Raw genomic sequence first — 24,459 nt, 5'->3', positions numbered from 1 at the left:
ATTGTTGGCCAGGGTCTGTTTTATCTACAGGACTCTGAATACTTCTAACAAGCTGGGAAAACAAGGAGCCTACCAACAACTGTCATCCAACCAGAGTCCCAACACACCTTTTCCCATCTCTGCCATATGCAGCGTTCTCTTGTCCTGCTGAAACAGGGAACTTTAACACCAGCAATGCCCCCCCCCCGCCACCGTGGCTGCCCTCCCCAACACCCCCTCCCCATCAGACCCGTGGTCCAGACCACCTCTGGTTCCGGTTCCGACAGACAGCAGTCTCTAGGCATGCATCATGAAGCTGGGAGCCACCTGCAGTCTCAAAGGAGAAAGGGAGCCAAAGGGCAGGAACTCGCAAGGTGCCAGGTGTCTTGCAACTCTGCTGGCCCTCTGAGGTGGTGGTGATGGTGTGGGGGGGTTTCCATTTTCCATCCCTCCATGGCCCCCAGGAAACCTGGGCTTGGAGACAGGCTTCAGGTCACCAGCTGGTAGATGGCTTTGAAGCCAGAAGCTGGTGTCCTTCCTGGGAAGTTGCAAGGTATGCCCAAGGGTCTGGATATTCGGGGGTTTTAGTTTTTCGTTTTAAATTTTATTTATTTAGGGGTGGGGGGAGAGAGTATGTGTGCATGAGCTGGGGAGGGGCAGAGGGAGGAGGAGAGAGAGAATCTGAAGCCGACTCCACATTGAGTGTGGAGCCCCACGCCAGGGCTCGATCTCACGACCCTGAGATCATGACCTGAGCCAGAATCGAGAGTCAAAGGCTTAACCAACTCAGCCCCCCAGGTGCCCCTATTCTGGGGCTTTACAAGTCCATTTATGTTATGGGGTAAAAGGCTTGCTGCTTGTGGCACATCTCCGCCCGCCTTTCCCATCACCTAGAAAATCCCATGTGTGTTTTTACTTCAGAGGCCACAGAGCAGAGAAGCGAACACTGCATCGAGAGCAGAAAGGCCTGGTTTCCAGTTTCAAGTCTGACACCCACGAGCTGCTTGTGACCCTGAGTAAGCCACTTGGCAATGGAAATGAAGCCAAAGCCTCATCTCCTCACCTGTAAAATGGGGATGATAATCCCTGAACCATTCACCACACACTTTTTATAGATCCTCTGATGACTGAGCGTTCTCTCTCTCCCCTACGATGGACCTATAATTAACGTAAATGTGGCCGGCGGACTCAGGCCAGAACCAACAGGATCTGTGTATATTTGCACATGCGTGCACACACACATCCTCATCATGGTCACATCCTGATTCCTCACTGCTCTGGTGGCTGACAGTTTCCGTTCTAGGGGCCAATCTGTTTTCTGCCCGTGCAGCCTGCTTCCTATGATGCCTACATCATGGTGGGGGGGAGGGGCATGACTGTTCAGACCAGAGGAGATCCTCCCCAATTCCCTAGGCTGGCACCCTTCCTCCTCACACCCTGTGCTGGGATGACCCGAGGGACCCAGAGGGCCAGTGTAGCCCCCTAGACCACCTCAGGGGCCTTAGAGCTACCTATGGCCCCCCCCCACCCCCGCCAGGGAAGGCAGCCAGAACCCGACGCAGTGGGCTGGTCTGGGCCTCCTCTACTCTCAGATGCAATCATGACAGTGACTACCAACACTTAAGTACTAAGTGCCAGGCCCTCTTCAATATGTTGACTTATTTATCCTCAGCCCAACCTTATTATTCTCATTTTACAAACGAGAAAAACTGAGGCACAAAGAAGTAGAGTGACAAGCCCAAGGTGACATCAGCTTTTGGTGCAACCATTCACGTCAAAATGGGCGGCTTCTAACATGAGGACACGTGCTGGGCAAGAAAACAAACCACGGGGCTGGAAACAAAAAGTGTTTGTGCAAAGATCATTGAACTTGTTTGTGAAATCTGCCATCAGGTAGTTTGGGCTCTGAACCTGATGAAGGTGCTGCCTCAGCCTAGTTATGTTGCTGAACCACTGGGCCCCTCAGTTCCCACTCGCAGACCCTCTCAGGGGTGCCATGGAGAGCGGTGCACACACAGCAGGCACTCAGCAGAGGGAGGGTTTTCTGAGAGGCAGCCAGCCTGGAGCAGAGTAGTGACTGGGGGCAATGAGCACCCGGGGTTTTCTGCAAAAGCCTTCCATCGGAGAAGGAGCAAAATGGGAGCAGAGCATCTGACACTCTGGATGGTTAGGGCTTAAAACAAGATAATTACACCCAAACAGGAGGAATACATTTGCCTAAGGACAACCTCCAAGGTCGCTAGCAACAGCATGTTTTCCAGCCATATCTTTAGGGGCACAAGGACAAGCCAGTTCTGGTTCAAAGGGCCTGTGTTGATAAGGTGAGCCCCTGGAGGCTAGGCCTGGTCCCCTGCTTTAACAGCTCTGGTGCTTTCCGCAGCTCTGCTGTGCTGGGAAGATCTGGTAGAGGAGCCTGCAGCCCTGGGGGCCTGGCCAACGGGCTCGGTGATGTTTATGGCTCCACTGTGTCCTCTCCCAGAAACCCGCTCAGGCCAAAGCGCCCGAGCCGCGTGCATTGTAAGAACCCCACTCTAGACAAAAGCACTCTGGGACAGTGCTGACAGCTGCCGCATGCATATGAGCTCTCACTTTCTGTCCCCCTCACTCCCCCACCCCCACCCCGGAAGTTCCAAAGCCAGATGCAAACTCAAAGACCTGAGCCATCTTGCCCTGTCTTGTTAGGGCTGGGAAATGGCCCCAAGAAGCAAACTTGGGCGTTCTCAGGTCGATCTGTCTACAAGAAGTACGCAAGCATGCCAGCCACCCGGGCAACTTTCCGCAGCCTCATGAAGATCTCCCGGCTGATGCCGGACCAGGAAACAAGGCAAGGAGGGGGCAGACAGAGAGCCAGGCCTCAGGTCCTAGACTCAGCTGTCCACTGCCTCCAAATCGCTGGAGGGACAGAAGAAAACCACTCCATGGCCCTGGGCTTCTGTTTCCCCACTTGCTAAACAAGGAGCAGGCTGAACAGGATGAGTGGTTCTCAGCCTGGCTGCTCATCACAATCATCTGATTAGAAGCATCTAAGAAAGCTTTTAAACAGTATTAATACCCAAGCCCACCCGGACCAGCTAAAAGCCAAATCTCTCACTTTGGGGACGGAGGGTCCATATGCTGCATTTTAGGAGCTTCGGGTATTCCGGAGTGAGAACACAGCACTGGGCCACTGCTCATTTCCCTTCTGGCTTTCACACTACCAGCCACACCCCATCAGGGCTTGTTCTGAAACACCCCCGTTACAGTCTCCTGAGCCTGACCATCACACCAAGGAACAATTATCAGGCCCCAGGCATGTCCCAGCCGTGCCTCTGGCCAGCAAGAGAGAGGATCGGGGTGGTAAGTGAGCCCCAATCAACGTATGAGCAGAGGTCGGTCATGTCACGGAGAAGGGCTGATTTCCAGCTCAGCTACTGACTCACCGTGTGGCCACAGCCAAGCCCTTCTCCCACTTTTCCGTTCCCCCCACCCCAACCCCCTTTCCCAGGTAAAAGCCTCAGCACAGCTTTCCAGAGCTTCGATGCTGCTTCTACATCCTTGGGCTCCCTGAACTCTGAGGTCCGGGCAGGTACCAGGTGGCACCAGCCCCAGAAACACCCCAGGCTCAGGGTGTCTGTCGCGCTCCACCCTCGTGACTCTAGATCCTGGCCGAGGACTTCAGCCGCTCCTGTGAGACCCAAGTTACAGCAACCACTCAGAGCAGACCGTGCGTGTTCTGCGGCTCAGGCTGTAACTCAGCAGCTCACAGAAAGCTCTCAAACCGATCTGTAAACAAGAAATACACATGGCAAGCTGTCAGCCACTTGGGCAGCACAGAAAAGGACTAAAAAAGGCTCGAAACACTCTAACACATGACGTTTCAACCAAATAAAGACCGAGATCTGTTCTCACAGTGGGCTGTGCCCCAGAAGCATGCTTGGGGAGAGAGATGCTCACTCCTCCCCTTTGGGGCCTGTGTGAAGCACTTCCTTGGGTATTAATAACCCCCAGCTGTCCCCGAGAGAGCCAGAGATTCCCTTCCCAGGGAAGAGCCACAGGCTGGGAGGGTCAGTGAACTTCCAACCACTTTAATGTGCTGAGATGGCAGGATGGTGGGGAGACATCTGCCTTCTCTCTTTTTATGTGAAGTTTTATTCTGAATACCACCCTGTTATGTGGTAACAATAGAAGGCAGAAAAGGAAGCATCCAGATACCTGGTTCTGTAGAGCAGGCCAAGATCTCCTTCGGGGGCAGGGAGGAGGGCTCGGAAAAAGCTCATTTCCAGATGGAAAAGGACCTCTCCCCCGGCAATTGTTCACCAACCCAAGGCAGGATATTAGTCTGGATATCAGGCCACCACAGATCCAGGACCGACTGAGGAACACAGGGAGCATGCCTGTCCTCCACCTGGAGGAGGGTCCAATTAGTTCATATTAAGGCTGTGGCAGCAACAGCCAAGTGCAGTGGGGCCTTTATAGGTCAATGTAGGGCTAGGTCGGGGGGGGGGGGGGACTGAGAGGAAAAACAGCTCCATCCACTCTCCAAGTCCAGACACTAAAATGGGAATAGGAGGGGCTGTGTGTCGTCACCTCGGTGACCAGCTCCCTCTTCACCCTCCCCGTGAGGAAGGTTTGGGGGGGTCACGGACTACTTCTCCCGGGGGGGGGGGGGGGGGGAGTCATGGCCTGCTCTTCTAGACAGATGTGATCCCAAATTCAAAGCTGAGGTCACTGACCTAGACCCAAAAGACTTCAAGGGGAAAGAGATGCTTCTGTGTCTGACAATTTAAGCCTGGTTTGATTTAAGCAAGAGCTTCTAAAAAGTCCTCATGTCCTAGGACAATCCCATCATCCACAGGAGTATCTTGGCCACCAGGACTTCAGATTAATTGCTCTGATGTGGAAAAACCCCTATGCTGACTCCAGGTGAAAAGGTTATTCTTTTAAAACAAACAAGAAAAGAAAAAGGAAAAAAAAATAAAACAAGAAAAGATGGAGGAAAAAGGAAAGGGAAATAAAAGAAATGCTGATTGATGCTGCTCAACTAGCCACACATGGTCAGCCAGCCACCTAGGTGGGACAGACACACGCTGCTCTTAAGCTGGGGCTGGGGTTTCAAGCCCTTGATGATCAACATCACATACGTTATTAGATGCTCTCTTCATTCCTTCAGAAAATATTTGAGACCAGTGTCTGGCACATAGCCACATGTTCCACAAAAACCTTCTATCCTCCTCTTAATTTATGCTTTCAATATCTCCACCTCATTACCGTGTTAGAGAGGGTGGGGACCCATCTAACTCAGTGCAACACCCAAAGCATGCCTCAAGCTCTGTGTTAAATGCAGGCATCTCACAGGTGTCAATTCTAAATAAACCCCCTCCACTGCAGAAATCCTTGGGACTGTGATACATAGGTTTCCTGGGAGCATGCAGTAGTCCAACCTCTTGATTCTCTAACTGGCTGTGTCAAATCCGCACTGCCAGACCCTAGCAAACCCACAACTACCCCTGCAGCATCCTCCTAAAAAGTGTCACTGAAGCCAACTTCCAGGCATCATATGCAAAAAAGCCAACAGCCAGGGGCGCCTGGGTGGCTCAGTCATTAAGTGTCTGCCTTTGGCTCAGGTCATGATCCCAGGGTCCTGGGATAGAGCCCCGAGTCGGGCTCCCTGCTCAGCAGGGAGCCTGCTTCTCCTGCTCCCACTCCCCCTGCTTGTGTTCCCTCTCCTGCTGTCTCTCTGTCAAATAAATAAAATCTTAAAAAAAAAACACCAAAAAACCCAACAGCCGGTCTCATTCTACTACGGGGATTCCCAGAGCCCAAAGGAGTTAAAAACAAATAAATCCAAAACAACACAGGGACTCTTCCAAAGCCCAGAGAAAGGAGTGGAACATCCTACTTCCTGTCCCTGGGTCACAGGCCCCCAATCTGAACCAGAAGGCAGAGGGACCTGGGGCCTCCACAAGGAAAGGGTATGGGTTCAGTACTTTTTTTTTTTTTTTTTTGGTAAAACTATGGTAGAACACACAACATAAAACCACATAAAATACACATTCACATTTGCCATCTTAACCGATTTCAAGTGTAGAGTTTAGTAGTGTTAAGTACACTCACAATTATACCAACCTCCAGAATTCTCTTCATCTTGCAAAGTCAACCTCTATCCCATTGGACAATGTAACTCCCCATTCCCTCCAGCCTGTTCCCCAGCCCCCGGCAACCACCATTCTGCTTTCGATCTCAATGAATCTGACTGCTCCAGGTCCCTTACAGAAGTGGGATCACGCAGCATTTGTATCTCTGTGACTGGCTTACTTCATGAGCACGTCATCTAGGTTCATCATGCTGTGGGATGTGTCAGAATTCCCTTTTTAAGGTTAATATTCCATTGCATGTATGTATTTTGTTATCCATCCACCCACAGATGGAGACGTGGGTTACTTCCACCCCCTGGCTTTTATGAATAATGCTTCTATGAGTATGGGTGTTGTTCCTCGCTTTTTAAGCCAAAGATTTCTAAAATCAGATAGCCTACTCAAAGACTAAAAGTTCAATTTTCCTGAACATATTCTTCTCTCTCTCTTTCTTTTGGTAGTTATCGCTTACACGTTCTCAACTCTTCCCATCCAAATCTGAACATACACTCCAATTTCAAAGTTATATCATGAATTCACTCCCCAACTCCATCTGGCTGCTCCCAACCCTCTGAGGACTCTCAGCATGGCAGCCACCACCAGGACCACCATAATAGCTGTTCCCAGTTGACCATGTTCCTGCCAACCTGGCTATCCCTGGTGGTTCAAGCTCTCCCTTCCAGAGACTGTACCTAGGAGCTCAAACACACTGGGGACGTAAATGACCTATAACTTTGGCACTGGATCACCCCCTTTCCACCACGTGCCCGCCCCCCCCCAACTCCCAAAGAACCCAACCCAATACCCTTTGGAGGTGGAGGGTAGTTATGAACATGGAACTCCCATGTCCTGACCTTGACCTCCCAAGAGCAGGGAGGGAAACCTCAGTCAGAACCAAAGGAGGATACTTTCACAGGGAAAAGAAGGTTCTGCTGGTGACAATTCCCATTACTTCCTGTTTAAAAAGCCTGCTAAAGGGCTCCTCAAAGTGACTTTGCCTTTAGAAATCAATGCATCCCACCTTTTGTGTCCCAGGATCAATAAAGACCCGGAGTCTCAATGCAGGGAATGTGCTATAGCAGGAACACTGGAGTCCTGCCTGTCTTGTAAAGCTTGCCTGGGGCAGTTCTCAGCCTGGCCCCGAGCTGCTTCTTCCAGACACAGCTCTTGGGATCACACCAAGTAGTAGGGTGGCCCAACAGCCAGCGTTTATTAACCCTCCAGTCCCCGGGAGGACTAAAGGCTGCCAGTTCCTGCTCTGGGAAAAACCTGCAAGCTGGGGCAGGACCCAGAGAAAGCAGGCGGGTGCTGAAATGATGGGGATCAGGAAAATAATTAAACACAGGTTCACAGAGGTGGACCAAGGGAAGGTGCTCCGATGGGAGAAAGTGCCAAGACAAGACGCAGGGGTGTAGGGGGAAGGGGCGGGGGCTCCGAGGGGGCAAAGTCAGCACTACAGCCTGGTAACAGGTCCAGTCCACCGGCACCAGCCTTCAGCTCTGCAGTAGGTGCCACGCTGGGCATTTCACATGCTGGCGCACGCTCTCTGACCCAGGGAGTCAAGGGCAGCTGTCCCCCTCGGAGGAAGGAGGAAATGGCTCCAAGGGGGTCAGATGGCTTGCCCCAGGGGAGGAGAGACCTCACTGCCTGCTGTCTGCACAACAATGGGGAGGACACTGTCCAGAGGCCTCCCCAGGATATGGGCCAGGGGCAGACAAGGTAAAGGCAGCCTCAGAGTTTACCTCCCAAAGGAAAAAACCAGGGTAGGGACAGGTGATGATGGGTGAAGCAGGTCAGATCTAAGCACCTCTTCCTCCCAGGTGACCTATACCTCCGTCCCCATCTGCTTTCCTCGGACAGTGTGGGCAAGCCGTTCAGAATTAACTGCCCCAGGCAGCTGAAGAAGAGCCTGGACTTATCAGAAACCACCCCCTCTTCTTTGTTTTGGCATCTCAACCTTGGGACATCCACAGCTGCAACTTAGTTTCCATCTGAAAAGTCCAATTTTGTAAGCTCTAGTCTGTAACATTCCAGCATCACAAATTCTCACTGTAAAGGGGGAAGGGGTGTGGGAGAAGCATCTAGAAGACCAACTTAGCACCAGAAGTGCCGAACTGGCTTCAGAGTTTCTGATAACTGAAGCAGCCACAATTCCACACTGTAAAGGGAAGTCAGCAGGAGGAGTAGCCTGTTTGGTTGCTGTGGTTTAGAAAGCAGGCATTCATTTTTAAAGTTTTAAAGTCATTAAGCCTAAACACTACAAAGTTCAGGGGAGCCACTCTGGCTAGACGAAGTTGAAAACAATCAATGTAATTTCCACCCCCCAGGGACTGAGCCTCCCCAGTACCTGACATATGGCATCTCCATCAACAAAGCAGAACACCACATGAAAAGCGTACAGGTTGGCGTGAAAGCAGCAGGGGACCCCTGGAAGAGTGGGATTCGAAGGCCCCAGCCACCCCAGCCCACCCCACCCCACCGCATCTCTGATCTCCTCAACCGTCAGGTCCTAAGTCCCCGATACGTGTCAGGCACTCAAGGGACACAGAACAAATAAAGCAAGGCCCTGTCCTCCAATCACTCACTCTACAACTTTGTAGGGCCATTCTAGCCTAGAGACAGGACCCTGGGTCCAGACCCAGTACAATAACGAGTTGCCCGAATGCCAGGACTGACTGATTTTCTGAATTACTCACTCCAGAGTCATGGGTTCTGTTGTATTGTGTCTTGTCTCTAATACACACTACTGGTAGACCCGTTTCCTCGCTGGTATGGCGAGACGCAAAGATGCCATGCCTGCTTTTAAGATACTTCACTGCTGGTGGCAGATAAAATCGTGAGATAATGGGTCTAAGATGCTGAGTGCACTGTAAGCACACAGTAAACTTAAAAAGATCATAGAGGAGAAAAATGTGTAGGGCAAGTCAAGCACATATGTGCATGCTTCCTGGACTGATCCAAACACATCACAGTGGACCCCAGGGAAGAGCCCTTCCCTCAATCCACCCACTAATAAACCAATGAAGCACGCCCAGAGAGGCGGATCTGCTCACGACCCCTCTGCCCGACCAGTGGGCATCTTACCCCCGTGGTACCTGCACAAGGCCCTCATTCAGCCCCCCTCACAGTCCTAAGGCAGGCGCTAATACTACCCTCCTCTCAGATAAGACTCTCGGAAGATGAAGGTCCCCAAGGTCACAAATGTGAGCGGTGAGCTCCAAGAAACCCACGCCTCTACCTCCTGCCTCTGCAGAGGGGCCTACAGGGGCTCTCCTTGCTGGCTCTCTGTGCCTGGCCCTTGCAGCTGCAGGATACAGACCGACTGCAAAGTAGCCTGGGGGTTACCGCTATTAACACTCACGGCCTCAAGAAACTTGGCATTATTTCATGTGACACGTCACGACAACCTGCAATATGGTGTCACCCGTATTTTATAGGTGAAGTTAAACGATGCACCCTAAGTCACAACGGTAGTAACAATGATGCACGAGTCTCTAGACCCCTGCAAGAATTCAATGACCCAACCTGACAAAGCAGTGGGGCTTGCCCTTACTTCTGCCCTCCACCTTCGCTCCCCACGCTTCCATCTCGTTCTTCCCCCTCTGGCTTCACCTTCCTGGCCTTCCTGGCTTTCACCCACCTCCCCGCCCCAGAGCTCACACATCCACTTCCACGAGGCAGTGTCTAACCTCCTCCCCCCAGGTGAGAAAGCAAACCTGACCCCTCCCCCTCCAGAGCCAATACCAGGACCCATCGGGTGGCGGCCAGTGAAGTGTGGATGGAACTGTATAAAATTTCTGGACAGAAGAGATCCCATTTTCAAGCTCCATTTTCCTTTCCAACGCATGAACTCTTGACCTGGGCCAGAGGGGCAAGAGTTCTACAGGCAATTGCTCATAACATTTCAACAGGCCAACTGACAGTTGTACCATAGGAGGTCAGTAAGGTTCATTAACACATACCCGGGACACTTCTGTTTGGTGCATCGATAAAATAATCAATGAGACAGTAATCAGAAGCAGCTCAGCCAGTCAGCCCCAAATAGCCGTTTTTTTCCTCTTCTCTCCCGGATCTACATCATGCAACTCCCCCTTCTTTCTCATAAAAGCCCCTTGCTTTCCCCCACACAGGCGGGAGACTTCTGGTTACTCCGGGACCTGTGCTCCCTGGATGGCAGTTCTGAGACCCCCAGCGAAGAAGGCCTTGTTCTTTTTCAGCCCTGCCTCTTTTCCAGGTGGACAGAAGCAATGGGAGGCTTCCTGCCTCCAAGGCCGCACCGTGCCCCATCTCTTCCCTCACAGCACGGCCCTCTTTTTAGACCACCTCCCCTCCCCCCAACTTAACCTGTTGAGAAACCTAATCCCGAGCCAATGGCACCCTTGTGGGGTGTAGCTGGCAGGCCTTCTGAAACCTCCATCTGCCCTCAAAATATCACCACCAAACTCCGAATCGGGGGCCTCTTCAACACCGCTATCATCCTTGGTGAACCCACCGATTTCAGACAAGCACTTCCTCATCCTCCTTAGTTTCTCCTCAAAACCAGAAAAATGACTCCAATAAGACCACAAAGGGAAAGGACCAAGGCCCTGAATGCTACAGTGCAGTCGCAAGAAAAACCCCGCCTTTCCAAAAAGAACACCTGAATAACAAAAACTGTTATTAACCCTGGAGGTGAGCCATGCAGGCGGCTCTTTGGAGGGGCGAAGCCTGCCCAGGCAAGTTCCTCGGAGACTCCTCCTGACAAAGTAGTTGTAACATCCAACATGCTGATCTTGGCACCGAACACCAAAACCCAAGGCAAGGGAGAGACTTTTCTTTTTTTCCTAAAAACAAGAAATCCATTTCCCTCCTCCTCATCACAAAAGGAATGGGTACCTCTTCCCACTTCCTACACGTCTCTGGTATCTAGTGTACAGCAAAATACATTTCTACCTTCATTCACCCAGCAGTGCTGGATTCCCACGCCCCTGAACGCTCACAGCCCAGTTCTGAATGTGTGACCGACAAGAGCTAACTGAAAAGGAGGCCCGTTTGCTCCCCCTAAAAGCACCCCAGTCCACCTTCAGCATCTGAGAGCTTCGCACTCGTGGTTCAGCTGATATTTTGTTGGAAGCACAAATTCAGACCACTTGTTCTGTGAGGGGGGTACCCCCCCCAACTTCCACCCCTGGGTCTCTTCTGTGCCAGGCTGGAAAAAGGACATTTCTTAAAGGATGGCCCCAAACTATGAGAAACCTTGAACAAAAGGCGTAGAGAAGTAAATCCATGGTGAGAGACCAGGATTCTGGAAAGAAGTGCCATTCAGAGGAAGGAGAGGAGCCAGGACAAAGTTCGGATTTGCAGATACAAAGGTCTGAGTGGGCCAATCCTATACGGGGCATGTGCGCTCAGTGCTGTGCCCAAGCCAGGTGGCAGCCCACGGTCCCTTGGAGGGAAGGAGAGCGTGGCAGCTCAGGGCCAGGAGGGAAAGCCCCGACGATTCAAGGTCTAGACTCAAGGTCAAGAGGGGGAGCCCACAGACACCAGAAAGATGGTGTCTACACATATTCTCCCCGTCTGCTCTGCCTCTGTGTGTGTGTCTCGCTCTCCTCCTCGCCTTCAGTCTCCATGGCCTGGCCAAGTTCCAGCTCCACTAATTACATCAGACACACCTTTCACCCCTCCCCACCCTCTGTAATTAGCCCTGGTTCTCTGCTTTCCGCTGCTCTGGGGGTGCAGCCTGAGGCCAGCTGGTCCCTGTATCCCACCCACGGCCCAACCCCGAAGCGCTGACTTCAGAAGGCGCCTGAAGCAATCCGGTCCCTTCTTCTGGGGCTCTGGGGCTCCAGGCTGGTGTGAAATCTAGCTTCCAACAAGGGGGAGCCTAAGCAGGAGACCCTCAGGAAGCAGCACTCCTAGCCTGGCCCACAACACGAGGCTTCTGGCTCAAGAACCCCCTCACCCTGGTGTCCGTGCAGATCCTGAGGGGCCCTGCCCACCTTCACACAACAGTGGACGTCTGCCAACACCAAGCTATCTCCCTCCATGATGGATTGCAGAAAGCCAGATTTTCAGAAAGACATTTCACCCGAGGAAACCTGCAGCTCTCTGGGGCTATTTCTAGATCTTACTTGATGAGCCTCACTTTCCTAATCTGTAAAATGGAGACAGCAATTTCTTCCCCACAGAGCCTAAGCCCAGCTCACAGGAGGCACTATTACCTTCTGTCAAGCTTCTGACTGGGGCAAAAAGCTGAATTTCAAAGTCCCTTCTTACTATTCAATATGCCTTGACAACATTTCTTCTAAAAACGAAAAGGAGAAAAGACAAAGGAATCAAGTCCATCTGACACTTGATCTCCCATTTTGCAGAAGCAAAACCTGCCTCTGGAAAGGTCTGGGGTGATGAAGCACATGACAAGGTGTCCTCAGCCCTGTTTGCTCCATCCCTGGTCCGCAGGACAGGGAGGGGATAGGTCAGGAGCAAATGCCTTCTGTTTAGTGTAGAAAAGTGGAATTCTAGCAGCCCTGAAAGCTGCCACCTTCCTGCAGCGCCCCCCCCCCCAGCTGACCCAGAGCCACTGCCACTCAGCCCCCATGGGGCAGGTCCTGAACCCCGAGGCCCTGGTGGGAGTGGGGGCAGATCTGCTGCAGACCTCAGAGGTCCGAGGCCTGGGAAAACATTTACCCTCCCCTCAGATGCTAGCTCCAGGTGGGGCACCTAGCAAGCTGCTGTCCATGGCCCCGCATGGGCAATACCCCATGGGTATCTCTCAGAACTCATCCCCTCTGCCCCTGCCTTGGTCCAGGCCCCCCATGATCTGCCCTGACTCCCCAACTCCCTCCTGACACCAATCCATTCTTGATACGGTGGCCAGCATTTCCTTTGTTCAACTTTCCCTTTTAAAAATTCTCCCAAAGACTCTGGAGTCCTTCAGGATGAAATCTGAATTCATCAGCATGCCATCCACTGCCCCCTCCCTGCCCCGGCACCTCCTCATCTTCCTGCCTCACCCATCACCACCTGCAAAAGACACCCAACTTCTAGCCACCCTGAAGTGATCTAATCAGCCCTCAGGCTATTTTATGTCTCTACAGCTTTGCAGGTGCCTTTCCTCTCCAAGGACATCCCCCCATGAACCCCATTTTCTGCCAGTCTAGCTCCCTGCCAATCCTCCAAGACTCAGGGCAAGTGTCACCCACTCCAGAAAGCTCCCCATGAGCTTCACCCCTTCTTGGGCTCTGATCACCCAACTGTTACAGTGGCTGGTTTACCTGGCCTCTCTCCCACGCCACCAGATGTGGGCATCTCAGACATAGAGAAGGACCTTAAGAACAAGAAAGAGAAAAGAACCAGGCAGCCCCTGGCAAGGGACACCCACCTCTCTGGGCTCCCAGAGCTTCCTCATCCCCCATTTCATCACTACCCTAGAGACAATGAGGGCCAGGAAGTGAGAAGGAAAGAGGAAAGGAGGGGTCCACGAAGACCACCGTCCCTCTCGGGCTCACTTCCCAACATAATCTGGAAGGTTCCCTCTAGAACTGTACACGGACAGCTCCCAGGCACGGGGAAGCAGCAAAGTTCCCGGGTCAAGTTCACAGCAAAAAGAAAGCTCCCACTGCTGACCTGGGGACAGGACGCAGGGGCCTCTCTGATGAAGACCACCCAGCCTCACCACCATGCCGCCACCGCACGCCACCATCGCCGGGAGATGTCCTGCTGGAGACGCCAAACCAGCCTCCGACAGTACTCCCAATGCAAGGAAACTCGCCCAGGCATACAGTAAAAACCTCAGACCTTCATCCGCATGGCAGAGACACCGAAATATTCATCATGCATTCAACAGCAATACAGAACACAGCGTACCTCAACACAATACGCGAAGGACGCGAACGGGCAAGTCGGCAAGAAAGGACATCCTGGCAGTGAGGAACAGAAGTCCTTGGAGTATTCATGCCCTTTGACCCGGGAATTCCATACCAGGCGTTTATCCCAAAGAAATGAAAACATTTGGTGGAAGGGTGAAGTACCAAGTATGTTCATGGTGGTGGTGTTTATGATTCTGAGACACAAGTAACTCAGTATCAACCAGAACGGTAGAACCACATGATGGGCCTGCCATGTAGACACTAAAATTCCTATTACAAAAGAACATTTAATGACATGGGACAACGCTCACCACACAGTAAATAAGAAAGCAGGTTACACATAATATAGATAAGGTGATCCACACTTTGAAACCCAGGCACACACAGACACAAAGATGGAAGGCCTAAATACCAAAATGTTAACAACGGCATCTTTAAGTGGTGAGATAATGGGTGAACTTAATTTTCCTTATTTCTCCCAATCTGCAATCAGAAAATATTTTTATAATAAGAGATATTACTTTTTACGTCCCTCAGACTACAAATATAAGCTACAAAATCAAGAATATCCATCCTCTTCTGGTGGAACCTCAAAGCCCTCCTCTATAAAACCAAAAATGGAGGGTCACCTGGGTGGCTCAGTCAGCTCAGTCCGACTCTTGATTTCAGCTCAGGTCGTGATCTCAGAGTCACGAGATCAAGCCCCGTGTCCAGAGTCCAGCATCCGGAATCCAGCTTCTGGTTCCGAGCTGAGTGGGGAGTCTGCTTCTCTTTCTCCTCCCCCTCCCCCTCTGCTCCTGCTCTCACTCTAAAATAAGGAAATCTTAAAAAAAAAAAAACAAACCACACAGTGGCGAAAGCTCTCCCCTGCAAATGGGATACACTGTACTCGTCATAAAGCAAATTCCCCTGGTACTGTAGAAATGGCCTGTGTGGACTGTTGTAAATTCCCCTGAACACCATTCCTATCCATGAAAGCAGGCCACACCCACCTACGGAGGCTTCACTTTAACTGAACCCTACTGACCACATGAATGAGACAAAGCTATGCGAGTTTTCCATGTTCCCACCAACAATATCAAATGTACGTTTCCTTCTATTCTTACTTTTGAAGTGTCTTTCATGTCTCAAACTGAGCGCACATATTTCTAGAGCTAATTCTAACTAGTCAGCCCATGCTTATCTAATACAACCACCACCAAAAATGGACAGATCTCAAAAACATGCTGAGTGGGGAAAAGGTATATATACATGGAGCAAGAATATAAAAATGTGAACTGGATACCCACGAAATTAACAATGAGGATTATCTCCAGGGAAGGAGGGAAGGATAACTGGACACATTGGAGGCATCCTGGGGACTTTGATAAATTTTATTTAAGGGGAGAAAAAAGCCTCAAGCAGATATGAACTATATTCATGTGTTCATATTTATTTTTAAGAGATACACAAGCGTTCATTAGAAACATCTGTACTACTTTAATTTTTCAAAGCAATAAAGAAAAAGACTACAGAAGATAAAGCAACCCCAGACTCTTCATTCTGCTATTTCTTCCGAGGTAAAGAACAATATTCGGGATCCCTGGGTGGCTCAGTTGGTTAAGCGTCTGCTTTGGGCTCAGGTCATGATATCAGGGTCCTGAGATCGAGCCCCACGTTGGACTCCCTGCTCAGCAGGGACCCTGCTTCTCCTCTCTCTCTCCCCCTCCCCACTGTTCATGCTCTAATAAATAAAATCTTAAAAAAAAACCAAAAACACAAAACAAAAAAACCCCAACATTCTGGGTCGGTCCAGGCCTTCTGACCATGGTGAGTGACCAGAGCTCAGAAGAGCCAAGTTCAAGGACCTCGTAAATCAAAGCTTCCTGGAAGTGACCTGTAAATCTTGGTTGGTTCTGGCCATCGTGTGACTGTGGAATCTGAGGCCCATGGGGGCGGCATCCTCCTCTGGACAGATGAGAACTCCAGCCCAGAGAAGGAAAGCAGACTGTTCTGGCACATGATCCGTAAGGGAAGCAGCTCCAAGAAACTCTGCAAATTTCTCACCTCAGGGTAAGTTCTGCAGGTGGGTCCCCACATCCACCTGAGGGTCCCGACTTCAGGACAGATCTATATACACCTGACAACAAAGATCAACACACGCCGAATTTACCCAGGTCACTGTTTGAAGTGCTTCCCACCGGCATAAGGCCAAAGGAGGCTCGGTAACGTCACGTGACCGGCAGGTCTGAACCATTGGGAGGAGGAACAGGACTGCAGGGGTCCGGGGCAGGGAATGGCAGTGGGACACCGTGCACAAACCCCAAGGAATAAACACACACCAGCCATTGCTGCCCCAGGGATTTCTGCTTCTACGAGATCACTCTCCCACTGGCTCCACTATCAAATCAACATACATTCAATACTCAAGAACCTGAATATAAAAAGAACCATTCTATAATTCTAAAATTTAACTTAAAAAAAAAAAAAAGACTCAGGAAAAAGAGTTTGGCTGTTGAGCAAGTAAAACAAACATCATGCGATGGCGGGGCTCAGAGCTGGCCCGCCACGTGGCTGGAGGCAGCATGCAGGTCTGGTCTAAGCTTGCCTTTCCTCCAGGCCTCCCAGCAGATGTGCCTCCGTCTGCGGAGGCTCGTCCTGCAGCGGGCAGGTACCTCCACCTTGCGCTGTCAGACTTTTCTTCCGTAAAAGGCAGCAACTAAACGAAGCATTCTCTTCTCTACTTCCCTGTCCCTGGACAGATGAGACGTTTGTCTGCTGGACGTGATGGAGAGGAGTCACCTAGGGGGACCTGGCTGAAGATGCCTCTTCTGGAGGTCACTAGAAACAGTTTTAACCCTTGGTTCTCACGAGAGTGTACATCAGAATCACCTGGAGGGCTTGTGAAGACAGCCAGCCGGACTTCCACAGCCGGTCTGGGGAGGGGCCTGACGATCGGCATTTCGAACAAGTTCCCAGGTGATGTTGATGCTGCAGGTCTGGGGACCACGCTTTGAGAAGTCCACTGATTCCCCAGCCTGCTGGGAGGATGGTAAGACCAAAAGCTGGGAACTTCTGAAAATGCAGGTTCTAGGCCCCAGCCCCAGAGAAGTCCAAGCAGCAGGTCAGGAGGCAGCCTGAGACCCTGGCTGACACACCAGTGGTCAGACTGAGTCCGGCCATGCTGGTTTTCACCCACCGTCTACTGTCTGCCCCAGAAGAAGGTCAAGAGTCACCAACTCCACAGGTGTTCAGAGGCAAAACTTGAGCTTCCTTGTGCAATAAACCCCGTGCTGCTCCAGAGAGGTCCCCATCCTTTCTAACTGTCCCTGCCCCATGGTGCCTCAGAAAAGAAGGGGACAGCCAGTGGGCAGAACCGTTGCTTGGCAAACAAGACCCAAGGCTGGATTCCGTGACCTCAAGGAGTCTACCAAAATGCCCCAGGCAAGTGCGAGTCCCACTTACTCGGGGGGCAAGCTCTCACCCGTCCAGGCCACACTGCAACAGTAAGGAACAGCATTTGTCTTGCCTCATCCTGAGCCCTCCCAAGCTGAGGGGCCATTTCACAAGGGGACTCAGGCAGTACTCCTCTTGGAAAACTTTCTTTCATGACCCCTTATAATAACAACCAATTATGTTTATGCTTTAATGTCAGGGGGCAGGGAAAAGGCAGGATATGCAATTGTATATACAGCACGACCACAACAGTGTAAAACAAAAACTATTCATGCAAAAACTGGAAGGAAACAGTAAAAATGTTAACAGGGATTGTCTTTAGGTGGTGGGATTGTGGGTGGTTCTTTTCTTCTTGTTACTTATTTTCTAAGCTGTTCATAAAGAGCACCTATTACTTATAGGACCAGGACTTAACTTTATTTTACAATAAATCGGAAAGAAAAAAATACACAGAGCTGCCCACACACCTAACCTGTGCCAGCCCAGAGGGGAAGCGGCCCACTAACTTTCTCCCAGGGAGCAGGACTGACCGAGGAGCAGGGTCGGCTCTGCAGTCTTTAGCCAAATGCTTGCAGCAAACCCTTGCCCCGGGCTGGGGCTGCCAACGCACACCAACCCCAAAGAGTTAACAGCGCAGAAGCAGAACAAGGATGCAGGGTCCTCCTTTCTACCTGTGAGTTTTTCTGGGCCCTGAGAATGGGCTAGACATCTTTTCCTCCCCCCGTGTCTCATCTTCTGGAACTCTACACAGAGCAGCAATCTGCCTCCAAACTGACACAGTCTCAAGGGGGTGTCAAGCTCCCTCGGGCCAGCCCAGATCTGGACGGTTGGGAGCCACTGCCCACCACCAGCGCGGGACTCCCTGGGCCAGTAAGAGCAGAGGACAGCCCCTGCGTGGCCAACAGCCTGCAGCAAGAGCCTGACTGCTGCATGCTGCTCACAAGAGCTTCATTGCTGCCACCAGGGAGAGGTTACCACCTCCCAGCCACACCTGTGGCCCAAGATACATCTGTCGAGCGATCGCCACTGGCTCTGGCCAGCCTTGCAAGCCTGTTCCGAATTTCTGTATCTCTCATGTTCGCATCCTCCTAAGTTTGGAGTCATCTGAAACTTGATAAAACAGACCTTTGCTGAGCAACTGCACAAAACACGGACCTTGATAGATCAAGGACAGACCCGTTTCACGCTTCCATGGCTTCCTCTACCTCCACCCCCTTTCCTCTTCTCTCTTTCCCATGACCCTCCAAACACGGAAACTTAGTCACCTACCAGGATTCCACTCAGGTGGCCCCTCCTCCAAGAAGCCTTCCCCACCCCTCTGCAGCAGGGGTTAGGGGTCTCTTGAGCTACCTGCACCATCCACTTCCCCTTGCACTTAGCACACAGCATCAAAGCACCTCACCATGAATGGTGCCTGCAGATAGGGATCAAGCCCTGAGGACATGCTGAACCACCAGCCCAGCCACCAGACAGCCCCCTCCGTGCCCAGACCCAAGTTCACTAATAGCCCCATTGCCTTTGCTCAGCTTCCCCTGCCCATGGCCATCCCCAGGGATACACTCACTAAATACTTCCCACCTGTCTACAGCATGCCTGGGCCTGAGTGTGGCACCCCTCAGGCAGGAAAACCAACCCACTGAGCCCCAGAGATCCAGCTCGCCCAGGCCCCCCTCCTCAGCCCAGCTGGCATCTATCTGGGACTAAAAAGATGGGGCTGGATCTAAGCCTCAGAGAGGCTGCTCAGGAAGTCCACAGTGCTGGGCCACCGATGGTCCATGCTGTGAGCACAGGTGGTTTGCGGAACTGGCCACACAGGGAAAGCATCCCAGCACAGTAACCCTCTCTCATGCACCCCGACCTCGATGGGAGTAGGATGGAAACAATCATCTTGGAAAACTCAGGACACTGTCTACTCCCTTCCTCTCCCCTCCGTCTTCAAACTCGTACTGAGTCAGAAGAAGGAGGACTTCTGCAGCAACCACAGCCCTCGGCAGGAGCCGGCCCAGCATGCAGCATGAGGCCTCAGCTGACCTCAGAACCAGCAACGACTGCATGAGGACAGAGAGCGAAACACGGTGGCCCAAGGGCTCCCACATGTTGACAGGGACTTCACCACTCTGAAAATGCCCCTAGACTCCAGCACCGAGATGAGTTACAGTCCAGGAAGCTGATGCTAGGAACAGGTCCCAGAGGCAGAGTCTGCCCAAGGAATCAGCGAAGCCCCAGCACGAATTCTGGAAAAGATTTGTTCTTGAGCAGTGGTTCTCAAACCATGTTCCTTAAGGTCCTGGGAACCCACAGAGATGCCCCAGCGGGAGAGGAGGGTGTTGAGCAGAGAACACTAGGGCCCCCTAACCCTCAAGTCAATCAGAGTCACTAGGGTTTCACCTGGGGTTTCAAGAAAAATGCACCAGGGGTTGGGGGGGTGGAGAAAAGGTTCATGCTAAGAAGTTTAAAAACCAGGGCTCTGAGAGACACAGTTTAAATCTAATTCCCATCAACGTCAACGATTCTCACCTGACTTTCCAAAGGCTGGGATGGATATTTGAATAGCCCTTCCCCATCAGGTCCCCTTGCCCAACCCATCACCTATCTGCTGCTGAGACACAGGGACCACCTGCCAAATGGTCACTCCACACCGCAAACCCCAGTGCTCCTGTCCGCAAGCTGGGGGCACGAACATAACCCTTCTGTGGTCCCTTCTTTCCCTCCACCCTTCCCGTTGCTCCTGAACAAAGACTCACTCAGCTGTGGGCTACACCACGTCAGGGTCCGCATTCAAGAGCATGCTTGGGGCCGCCGCTGTGAATCAAGGACCATCCCTGGGGCCCCCACCATACCAGGCACAATGCTTTGCACTCAGCTCAAAGGACATTCGCTAGACAAAGTAATCCAACATCTGACACCCTTCCCACAATGCCAAAAAAAAAAAAGATGCAAGTGAAAACACACTAAGCGTGAGCAAGCAGATACCTAACCATGAACACCATTTCCTCTTGGCTTCCTGTGGGGGAAACCGTTTAGTGACGATACCAGATGCACAGCAGAACCCCAGGGGAACAGAGTTCCCAGCCCTTACCTGGTAGTAGGTCTTAATGTTTCTCACCAAGATGGTCAAGTTCTGAATGCGGAGGTTCACATCGTTGTTAACATGCTTGTTGATGCGCTGATTTGTTGGCCTGGGGTCTCTGGAGAAGGAAGAGAACGGAAACTGCATATCCCAGCATTTGCCACACACCCCCATCTCCAGCTGAGCGCCAGCTCAGTCCGCCCCCAGCCTCAGTAACTACGAGGCTATGACAATGTGGCTCAAGTCAAATCCTTATTCCGCTACTGCCAAGCCATGGACCTTAGGGGGGGGGGCCCCATCACCTCCCTCCTTCCCCACCCCCCAGCACCAACCCATCATGGGCCCTGAGTCAACGTTATTTCCGTTCCAACTGCTAGCAGCACCCATAAACCATCACCAAAGGCCAATGCAGACACCAAAAGTGATACTGTATGAAAAACTTATAACCTCTCCCAAGATAGATTTCAAGATTAAAAAGATTAAAAGCTGAACCAAAATATAGGAAATACCAAGAAAGGGGGAAAAAAGGTATTTTTCTGAATTAATAAATCAAAATCACTCATGTTCCATCTCACTGGGATCCCCCACCTCTGTCACCAGATTGGTCTAGGGCTGGTGCTGCCTGTGATTTACATTTCGGGGACACAGTTCTACCTTGAAAAACCAAGAGCAGGAGTCTGTGACGTGACATGGTGTCCTACGTACCCTACAAGAAATGCTAAGTGCACAGATATAAATAATTCATGTGGGAAACCCCCACAGTGTCATTTATTTTCCAATCTTGGGCAAAAGTCAGGTCTGGTTGGGATGAAACTAGAAATGTGAATCAAGTGATTTGTATTTCCACTCATCCACGTCCAGGACATTTCTCAAAATATTTCTTACGTGAAGAGAACAGACTGGGTAGACCGGATTTAGCTTCTATCTGCCCATGTATCACACGATGCTTCTCATAACAAAGCCCTCCCTCCCATGTCACTAATTCAAATGAGGGCTGTTTTTAGGGTTTCATCGGTCATCCCCGGCCCTGTGAGACGGGGACGAGGGCAGAGTCAGCCTCTTCCTAATTGCCCTGCAATGGGACGGAAGCACAGATGGAGTTGGGCAGTTAAGGAGATCAACCTCGATGCCACGCCGCTCATTCCAAAGCCAGTAATGAACACAAAATTGACAAACAAAAAAATCCACAAGTAGAAATCATTTCAGACGTCACTGGAAGTACAATCTTCTTTTTTCTTTAATAATATAAACTGTTTAGAATTTGACCATTAAATATTTAACATCTACACCAGGAGTCCCTACCCTGCACTGTGTGTTTGCAAAGCCCTTTACCTGTAACACACAGTAATAGCTACGGATTTTATTCAACCAGCCTGTATCCCCTAAAATAATCACATGGGCACGTTGGGGCAACCAGGGAATCTCTTTTCAACCGTCATGTGACGACATTTCTTACTGTCCCCACACAGTAATGGAGTCTGGCCAAGCCATTTGCACGTTACGTTTCTCTTGGAGCCATTCATTACTGAGAAAACAAAGGTTAACAGTTCAGTGAAAATTAATTTAGGAATAGAGGCGGCATTCAGAATTTAAACCACAAAGGCATTTTTAGCTACAGAAGTATACTTAACGTGGCAAACAATTTATCTTAAAGGCTCACTTCTCCTCTCTTCAGATGCCTCAAGAGAGGAGAAGCTATTTTATTGACAAAAGTACTTCTTAAAACAGAACTTATCAAGCAGAGCTTTTTCTGTTTTGTTTCTGCAGTCCCAGCTTTAAATCAGGGAGCCTCAGCACACGTGCTGGAATACACGGTGCACATTCACTGCGTGTGCAAAGGTACAGCACACACACGGGGTGGGAACCTGCGTGTCCCCTAGATAACAGCAGAGAAGCCTCTGCCCAGCTCTGCTTTTGTTCTCCCAGTTCAGCTAACTGAAACAACACTCCAAAAGAGCTTCGACATTCACCGTAGGAGTAATATAGACAAATTATCACGATCATTAGTACTCCATCCTTTAGCGAAGGCTCTCAGGGTAGAGAGGCTTTGAAGAAATAACTGGAAACAAAAGTCAACTACGGTTAAGGAAGGCTCATCCTCACTCTCCCAGCACCAAGGAACCCCCACTTTCTGTGCTGCAGGAAATGGGGCAGGAGACAGATGTCAGTCCGGGGCACAAGACTGGCCAAGGTTCTCTGGGTGCTCATCTGCAAAATGATGACAGGATCCTTCCAGCCTTAGGCTGTCATTCTAGAAGGGCAGGTCTGCACCGGCAAACTTGGACCCGTACTTGGTCCTATATCCCAGGAAGAGGACATCCTATAATCACTGCACGACTGCATGTCCCCAAAAGCCATCATTACTAACAAAGGTCTTTTTTTCATGATAGCCCGAGAATGCAAAAGGCCAAGAGCCCCATATGGAGAGGTCAGAGGACAGGAGAGAGGCACTGGGTGCAAGCATCTGGTAGCTTGTCCAAACTCAGGAACAGTTTGGAGTCCAAAGTATGGGGCCCTCAGCACCTCCTTATAAAAACTTCTAACTAGAGGGGCACCTGGGTGGCTCAGTCAGTTGAGCATCTGACTCTTGATCTCAGCTCAGGTCATGATCTTGGGGTCATGGGGTTGGGCTCCTCATTCAGCAGGCAGTCTGCTTGAGATTCTCTCTCCCCTTCTGCCCCCCACCCCCATGCACACATATGCTCTCTCTCAAATAAACCTGTTATTTTTTTAAATTTTTTTAAAGATTTTATTTATTTGCAGAGAGACAGAGAGCACAAGCAGAGGGAAAAGCAGGCAGAGGGAGAAGCAGACTCCCTCCTGAGCAGGGAGCCTGATATGGGGCTCAATCCCAGGACCCTGAGATCACGACCTGAGCTGAAGGCAGATGCTTAACTGACTGAGCCACCCAAGCGTCCCTCAAATAAATCTTTAAAAACAAACAAAAACTTCTAACTAGAAAAAAGCAAATCAACTTGCCCTAGAATTTTTAAGAGTTATGATTTACATTTATAGCAGCCTTGCCCCCCTCCCTTGGGAAAGCCAGCCCGCAACTTTTAGTTATATTCCAAAGACTTCCAAAATTTAAAAATGAATCAAGAAACGATCTATTGACACAGAGACATCCATGTCCACAATGTATCACTGGTTGAAAAACAGGGATGCTAAAAGACAACAGCACGAGCCTATGTCTGCATAAAAATACCTTAAGGAGCATATATCTCCATACTATAGACATCAGAAGACACCAGAATAATAGCATTGCTAAATCGTGGGCAATTTTATTTGGCTCATCTGTCTCTTCCTACACTCTTACAACCAATGTAAATTTTTGGTGTAATTTTTTTAAGGACTCAAAGCCCCCATAAAGAGTGTCATACTCTGTAGCCAAAAAAGGAAATCATGTAAGTTCACAAAAATCTTTTTTGTTCCAACCCTTTTCCGCCAACACAAACTCATTCAACTAACAAATACTTGCCCTCAGCTTTTATATAGACAGAATGGGACTAAAACTCCTCTTCCAACATGCTAGGTGAAAAACTGTCCTTTTAGAAACGTAGGAAACTCGGGGAGCCTGGCTGGCTTGGCTGGTGGAGCGTACGACTCTTGATCTTGCGGTTGTGAGTTCAAGTCCCACGTTGGGTGTAGAGATTAAAAAAAAATTTTTTTTAGGAAACTCTCCCATTTGACCTGAGGATGTTTCCAACCCCTGAATAATATATTATCCTGAATTTTGCAGTAAGCACCAGGGGTAAAGTCTGAACAAAGCAAATAATGCTGGACTTACCACAGGCCTTGCAAAGGCACAGGCTTTCAAGCCCAAGTCCAAATTCCCAACTGCACTCAACAGCCACTGCCTCAAATCAGAAGGTGTCCAGTCTCAAAAGTACAGATGCAGACAGGCTCAGGCACCTGGGAGCATACACACACACACACACCCCCCGAGGCTCAGGCACCTGGGAGCGTGCGTACACACACACACACCCGAGGCTCAGGCACCTGGGAGCGTGCGTGT

General features: G+C 50.6%; 1 protein-coding gene across 1 annotated transcript in view; it reads right to left on the bottom strand.

Moving 5' to 3' along the window:
* The window catches only part of CCDC88C (coiled-coil domain containing 88C), a 117,797-nt gene that overhangs the window by 88,960 nt on the left and 4,378 nt on the right, over window positions 1-24,459 (bottom strand). The window contains exon 3 of the mRNA XM_044918051.1: window positions 20,454-20,562. Coding sequence (XP_044773986.1) covers window positions 20,454-20,562 — 109 coding nt within the window. The remainder of the gene's footprint in view (window positions 1-20,453; window positions 20,563-24,459) is intronic.

The sequence above is a fragment of the Neomonachus schauinslandi genome, chromosome 9 (genome assembly GCF_002201575.2).
Source record: "Neomonachus schauinslandi chromosome 9, ASM220157v2, whole genome shotgun sequence".
Lineage (NCBI taxonomy): Eukaryota > Metazoa > Chordata > Mammalia > Carnivora > Phocidae > Neomonachus > Neomonachus schauinslandi.
Note: the sequence above shows the minus strand (reverse complement) of the source record. Positions and strands in the feature narration are given on the sequence as shown.